Source organism: Orycteropus afer, unplaced genomic scaffold (genome assembly GCF_000298275.1).
Source record: "Orycteropus afer afer isolate SDZICR_OR568_19922 unplaced genomic scaffold, OryAfe1.0 scaffold00020, whole genome shotgun sequence".
Classification (NCBI taxonomy): Eukaryota; Metazoa; Chordata; class Mammalia; order Tubulidentata; family Orycteropodidae; genus Orycteropus; species Orycteropus afer.
The window spans coordinates 11,669,667-11,677,305 of record NW_006921607.1 but is presented as its reverse complement, the minus strand read 5'-3'; the positions used below and the strand labels follow the sequence as shown (position 1 = coordinate 11,677,305).

The following is a 7,639-nucleotide window of genomic DNA, read 5'->3' as shown; positions in this document are numbered from 1 at the left end:
TCAGATGTTCCCACTTGGAAGTACTGGTGGCTGTGGTACCCTCTGCAGGCGTTCACCCATTCTGAAATTAGTCACTTTATCCTTGGAACATACTCTTGGGACGTATATGCCCTTCTGTTGAGTCAGTCCTGACTGCAACCCCTCCTTGGGTTTCTGAGACATTATCTCTAAGGAAGTAGATTGCCCAGTCTTCCTTCTGAGGAGTGACTGGTGGGTTTGAACCACCAGCTTTCTGGTTAATAGTCAGACGCCTTTGGCACTGCACTCCCAAACAAAACAAAAACAAACGTACTGCCATTCAGTCAGATCCAACTCATAGTGACCCCTCCTTGGGTTTCCGAGGCGATATTACTGTGGAAGTAGATTGCCCAGCCTTCCTTCTGAGGACTGGCTAGTGGGCTTGAACTATCAGCCTTCTGGTTAGTCAAATGTCTTAGGCACTATGCCACCAGAGCTCCCACTACACCCCCAGAGCTCCTTATATGTACCTTTGGCTAATGTAAATAAAAGTTAACTCTTGGTAGTCATGTTGATATCCCATAGGACATAATCGTAGTTGTCTGGGCCTGGTTGCCAGGATTAATTAAGGGAATGTCAGAGCTTAGGTAAATTGTGGCCTGCTTTACCTCAACTCTGGCCCCACTGCCTCTCACTGTTGTTTCTTAACTGTGCTGCCAGTGTTGGTGTTCTCTGACCTTGGCCTGAGTATAGGAGGCCTGGGACTGGTTCCAGAGTTATCAACAGTCTGCTTGACCCTGTTAGCAGTAAGATGTCCTTCCTTTCGGTTGTAGAGACCATGGAGCCAGAGTGGAGGTCCCTCCAGAGGTAGGGATGGTTGCTGGAATAGGGAGCCTTTTCAGAACTTTGAAAATACTTCCTTTGAAAGTCTCCACAGATCCCAAATCTAAACATCAAGGACTAAGTATAGCTGTGATGATGTTCCCCTTAGTCTCATAGGTGGGTAGTGTAGATTAACTGCCTGCTATCAATAACAACAACAACAACAAATTAGAGGATTCAGTTTGGGAGATCTGATGGCCTAGTGCTTAAGGCATTTGACTGCTAATCAGAAGGCTGGTGGTTCAAACCCATCAGCCACTCCTCGGAAAGAAGGTTGGGCAATCTAATTCCATAGTGATACGGACTTAGAAACCTAAGGAGTGGTTGCTATGAGTCAGATCCGACTCGGCAGCAGTGTGTTGCATTATTAGAGGATTCTGGGTAACTGAGATAGGAAAGAGAGAGAACAAAATATACCGTTTAAATTACATTGTTTATAAACAACAGTAATAGAATTTTGAATTCTTACACTCATACCTCTCCTCCCCCCACAACTCTTTTTACATTATTGTTGATATAAATTATTTTTTCAGACAAGATAGGATATAAATCAATTTTTAATATTCTTTTTATGTTGCCTATCATCATGAATACACAGTTTTTATGGTGTTATAATTTTGGTTTAATTAGCACTATATTCTGTTTTTAAAGGTAGTACTGTGTTATAAGCTCTGTTTTTTTTTTTAAATACATTTTATTTCTTTTCCTTTTTTAAAAGTAAGTCATTCTATGTGCATGTTGTGAAAATTTTTAACCCTCTAAAAAGGTTTTAAATGAATATGTTATTCTTCCTCTCCTGTCTCCCCTCCCCTTCTTTGACCCCAGTCCTGCTCTGCAAATTGAATTCTGTTAACAATTTCTCTTGTATTGTTCTAGGAAAAAAAAATTATACATATATATAAATATGCTTTTAATGTTTTCAGAAGTTGTGGTAGCATATCATATTTATTCTTCCATATCTTCCCTTTGTCCATTAATAACATAACCTCGTGGTCTTCTACTTTAAACTTTATAATTTTTAATGTCACTACTTTCTATTCCATGGAGTTGTATTATTACAATTTATTATTCATTTCTTTATTTTGGGACATATTTAATATTTATATTTTTTGAAGGATTATAAATATAAACAGCATGTTTTGTCTCTATGTTGTTGTTGTTGTTGTTGTTGTTATGTGCCGTGGAGTCGGACCCGACTCATAGCGACCCCTCCTTGGGTTACCAAGGCAGTATCACTACGGAAGTAGATTGCCCCATCTTCCTTCCAGGGAGTGGCTGGTGGGTTTGAACCGCCAGCCTTCTGGTTAGCAGTCAAGTGCCTTAGCCACTATGCTACCATAGCTATCTTTTGAAATATTTTTCTAAGGTAAATTGCCCAAAGAGGAATCAAAGAGCATGAATATAGCTTTTAAGGTATCTTTTTAAATAATTCATAGCATAAATACTGCGTTCTGCAAGGAGTAAGTGTATGAGTTTCACCTCTACACTGCCAGATTAGGGTATTGGTACCACCATATTTGGCATGCTTTGTTACTTAAAAAGATATATTTCCTGGAATCTAAGGATAGGCATTGGCCCCACTTTGTTGCTTTTGCCCACTTTCCCTTTAGAAATGGGATCAAATTAATTGTTGTCTCTGAGTATGTTGTTTTCCTTCTACCACCACCCATTACCAGGGGGTGGCTAGGTTCTATAAGTCACGGAAAAAGCACTTGATCACCACCCAGACTGAGCACAAATGTGTCTTGGACTCCTGCCGTTCATTGGAAGCTGAGGGCTTTCAGGTTACCTACCTTCCAGTGCAGAAGAGTGGAATCATCAACGTAAAGGTAGGAGTGACTCATGGCTGGAAGGGACAAAATAGAAGGAGCTTGGCTTTAGACAGTAAATTAGTCTCTTCAGCCTCAGCTTGAGCTTGAAGGAATAGATCCAATGGGTAGGGTAGAATTTAGAGAACTCGGACTGTCAGAAGAACTGAGGTTATGTTCCCTTGAGTAGGTGTCAACCTCTTTTTCTCTGCAAGACTTATTTCTCAGTTTCTTAGTCCTTCCTGGTTTGCATGAGAGCCACTGGGCACATGTGCCAGATGCCAGGGACTTACTGTCATGATTGCAAAGCTCTGGGCCCCTCCTCCCTGTAATGTCTCTCAACCCTTTATAGAGGGAGTGTGGTTTTCTTAAAGAATATTTCCCTTTTTGGCCCATTTCCTTATGTGCCCATTTTGAGACATGAGTCCAGTATTACCATCAGATTTTGGATACCAGCATCCCTAGAGAAATCCTAAGATGCACTTTGTAGATAGAGCCTTTACTTTAAACTCTAAATGGTTTGTTCTCATTGTTCTTTGTTTCTTCCCTCTTTCTTCCAGCTCATATACAGTCAGTCAGCACGTCTATGACTATTTCTTTCCAATGTTTCTATACTTGTTCGTTTTCCTCATTCCCTTGTCTGAGCTCCATCCTGGATCTTACCTACCTCTGGACTAAAGCTCTGTTGCCTGAACTTGTCCTTTAGCTACCACCTTCCTATATGTGTTATAGACTGTTACTCAGACTTTATTTCTAAAGTACTCATTTGATGTTTTTGTCACTTTGCCCAAAAACGTTGAGTGATTTCCCATTTCCTTGATGTGAAGTAATTTTGTTTGCTGAAGCTCAAGACCCTTTACATGCTTTTTTTTTTTTCATTTTCAAGCATTGTGAATACACCATCAAATTGTTTACATACCATAAAATTCACCTTAAAGTGTAAAATTCAGTGGTTTTTAATATATTTACAGAGTTGTATAACTATCATTACCATCCCATTCCAGAATATTTTCATTGCCCCTATGCTGCCCCCTCCCCCCAAAAAAAAAGGTTACACTCTTTAGCAGCAGTCACTCCAATTTTCTCCTTCCAACTACAAATCTACTCTCTGTCTCTATGGACAGTGTGTCTATTCTGGATATTTCATAAAATAATGTTGTGTGTCTGACTCTTTTCATTTAGCATAGTGTTTTCAGGGTTCATCTACAATGTAGTATGTATCAGTATGTCATTTCTTTTTTGACTGAGTAATAGATCATTCTCTAAATCTACCATGTTTTGTTTATCCTATGTAATCCTTTTTTTTTTTTACTTGCTATTCGGGTGAAAGTTTACAGAGCAAATTCACTTTCCATACAGTAGTTCACATACACTTTGTTTTATGTCACTGACCGCAATTTCCCACAATGTAATAGCTCCTTTCCATTTCCTCTCCATAGTTACCTCTTCTCTGTGTCCTTCCCTCCCATATACTCTTGACCCCTAGGCTGTCTCCCTGTGCGTACATAGCCCTTCTGTTCTTCCATGATTGATCTCTCCAAGGAGTGTATCTGCCTAATGTAAATGTTCAGCTCATATGCCTGTCTTTTGTTTGGCTGGAAGCCACAGGAGTGGGTTCAATTCCAGACCTGAAGGGCAGCTAGGAGCCATCATCTCAGGGGTTCCACCAGGTTCTGTCAGACCAGCAAACCTGATCCTATTTTTTTTTTTTTTTTTAAATGATTTTGAGTTTTGTTCCACATTGTTCTCCCACTCCACCCAGGATCTCCTACATAAATCTCCCTTGGTTGACAATGGTAGCTGGGCACCATCTAGTTCTGGTCTCACAGTCATATAGGCTGAAGATCACATGGCATACCAGTTCCTTGGACTAATTGTTTCCATGCCTCTTTGGTTTTTGCTTGAACAATTTCTCTTAGAAAAATCAACACAAGGCCAGTCCCCATGAAGTGAAGGTTAAAGATGTCCCAAATGTCCAAACTACCGTGCCACTCCATCATTTCAAACATTAACTCCTCTTCCTCCTCTCAATAATCTCTCCTATCTTAGGGTTCTGTATTTCACTGTAATGCCTCACAGATCTCACAGACACTGAAGGGATCGTCTCACATAGTGGTGTTGGAGGCTGGCAGGCTGCCAATTCCCAGGTCTGTAAGTAGCTCTGGAGGATCCTCCCAATTCTTGGGGTTTGGCAAACCTTAATCAGCAGATCAGATGACGGCTGCTGTCCCAAATCCAGGGGTGAGATGACAATGAGCCAAAACGCAGAACTGGAGCAAGAAGAGAGCAAACCTTTCCAGAGGGTTTATCGGTATACCCTCAAGGAAGCTAAGGGTGGTGATTTGGGTTATACGCTCCAGGAAGACAGGACTCAAGATATATCTTACCTGTGTTGCTCCAACAGCCTTAACCCAAGTGGATGGCTTTAACAATCAGCAGCTACTCATTTGCTCACGGCAAATCCCACCACAGAGTCAGTTGCCAGTCATTATAGGGAATGACTGCTACCAGCTGCTCAGCCAAGTTGACATCGACCTTTACTACCACACCACCCCAAACAGGCATGGATAATAGGATTTACAGTACATCACAAAATGGAAGACAATGGCTAGAAGGGCCACATCAAGCAGTTCACTGCAGTTTTCTTCATTCTTCTTTGCTCTGTTGAGGAGAGACCCATCATTGCATCTAGATGGCTGCTTGTAAGCTTTTAAGATCCCAGTCACTACTCACCAAAGTGGGATCTGGACCAGTGATTTTGTATAGTATGTTATACCAGTTGAGCTTGATGCCAAAGTGGGATCTGGACCAGTGATTTTGTATAGTATGTTATACCAGTTGAGCTTGATGTCCCCTGTGACTATGGTCCCAAGCTCACAAGTCCAACTACTCACTCCCTCTGGGTACCTGGCATTGGCCAAAAAGTGACATTGTCCTTTGTCAGCTCTACTATATACCTGGAAATTCTTTTTATTATTATTACTATTATTGTGATCTGGGTGAAGATTTACAGAGCAAATGCACTTTCCATACAGCAGTTCACATACACTTTGTCTCATGGCATTGACCACAATTTACCACAATGCAACAGCTCCCCTCCCATTTCCTCCTGATAATTACCTCTTCCTGTGTCCATCCCTCCATGCCCTCTTGCCCCCTGAGCTGTTTCCCAGTGCATAAACAACCCTTCTTTCTCCCATGATTGTTCTTTCCAAGGAGTGTATCTACCTCAGGTAAATGTTGAACTCATATGCCTATCTTTTGTTTGGCTGGAAACCATGGGTGTGGGTTCAATTCCAGACCTGATGGGCAGCTAGGGGCATAGTCTCAGTGGTTCCACCAGGCTCTATCAGACCAGCAAAACTGGTCCCCCACCTCTGTTTTTTTTTTCTTTAGATGGCACATAACTACAACAACAAATGGTTTTGAGTTTTGTTCCACATTGTTCTCCCTCTCTATCCAGGATCTCCTACATAGATCCCCTTCTAGTCATTGACATTGGTAGCTGGGCACCATCTAGTTCTTTTGGTCTCACAGTCGTATAGGCTGCAGATTGGATGGTGTACCAGTCGCTAGGACAGATTGTATCCATGAATTTTTGGTTTTCTTCATTCTTCTTTGCTCTGTACGAGGAGAGACCCATCATTGCATCTAGATGGCAGCTTACATGCTTTTAAGATCCCAGTCGCTACTTGCCAAAGTAGGAGGTGGAACAATGTTTTGTGTAGTATATTATGCCAATTGAGTTTGATGTTCCCTACAACTATGGTCCCGCACCCATAGGTTCTCGGTCCCTCTGGGTAACTGGCTGTGACCAAGCAGTGACTACCACCTTGCCTCTTGTCAGCTCTACTATACATGTGGGAATTCAGATCATACACTTAAACTTACAGGATCGTTGTCTGCGAACCCTATATATGTTCTTAGGTACACTCCCCGCTTCATAGACATACCTACTAGTTCAGCCTGTCCACCCATCTGTGCCTGAATTCTTAAATAATATACAAATACACTTGTAGAGACATTTCTAATCCTAAGCATGGTCATAGGCACACTTCCCTTTGCATAGACATGCCTAATCATTCAGCCTGTCCACCCATCTATCAGTAGTATATCACTGTTTGCCATCACTGACAACGCAGTAATGTATGTGCACAAGGGTTCACCTTTGTTGTCTGTACCTCCCATATACCTCTCTATGTCTTCCTCTTCCTCAGTGCCACCGTGTTGATCATTCACATTTGGTACATTGCCCTTCTCTTCACCGAAATCAGTATTTGTCTCTACCTATCTATCAGTGTTCCCACCTCTCCCCTCCCACCCTTGGTAACCAACAAAGAAAATTTCCTTCTATATATAAACTTTTCCTTGACTTTTTACATTAGCAGACTAATACAATATTTGTCCTTCTGTGATTGACTTATTTTATTCAGCATAATGTCCTCCAAGTTCATCCTTGTTATGTGGTGTTTTGCAGATTCTGCGTTATTCTTTAGGGTTGCATAGTATTCCATTATATGTATGTACCATAGTTTGGTTATCTGTTCTTCTATTGATGGGCACCTAGATTGTTTTCATCTTTTTGTTTTTGTAAATAGTGCTATGATGAACATGGATGTGCATATATCTGTTCTTGTCCTGGCTCTTCTTTTTTTTTTAATTGTGATTTGGATGAAAGTTTACAGAGCAAATTCACTTTCCATACAGCAGTTCACACACACATTGTCTCATGACATTGACTACTATTTACCCCAATGCAACAGCTCCCTTCCCACATCCTCCCGATAGTTACCTCTTCCTTGTTCCATCCCTCCATGCACTCTTGACCCCTGAACTGTCTCCTTGTGCATAAACAGCCCCTCTTTCTGCCATGATTGTTCTCTCCAAGGAGTATCTACCTCAGGTACATGTTCAACTCGTATGCCTGTCTTTTGTTTGGCTAGAAGCCACAGATGTGGGTTTAATTCCAGACCTGAAAGACAGTTAGGGAC

The 7,639-nt window shown here is 41.4% G+C and overlaps 1 protein-coding gene across 1 annotated transcript in view; it reads left to right on the top strand.

The window, feature by feature from the left end:
- NFS1 (NFS1 cysteine desulfurase) overlaps positions 1-7,639 on the top strand; it is a 33,330-nt gene that overhangs the window by 4,191 nt on the left and 21,500 nt on the right. The window contains exon 5 of the mRNA XM_007934613.1: positions 2,517-2,669. Coding sequence (XP_007932804.1) covers positions 2,517-2,669 — 153 coding nt within the window. The remainder of the gene's footprint in view (positions 1-2,516; positions 2,670-7,639) is intronic.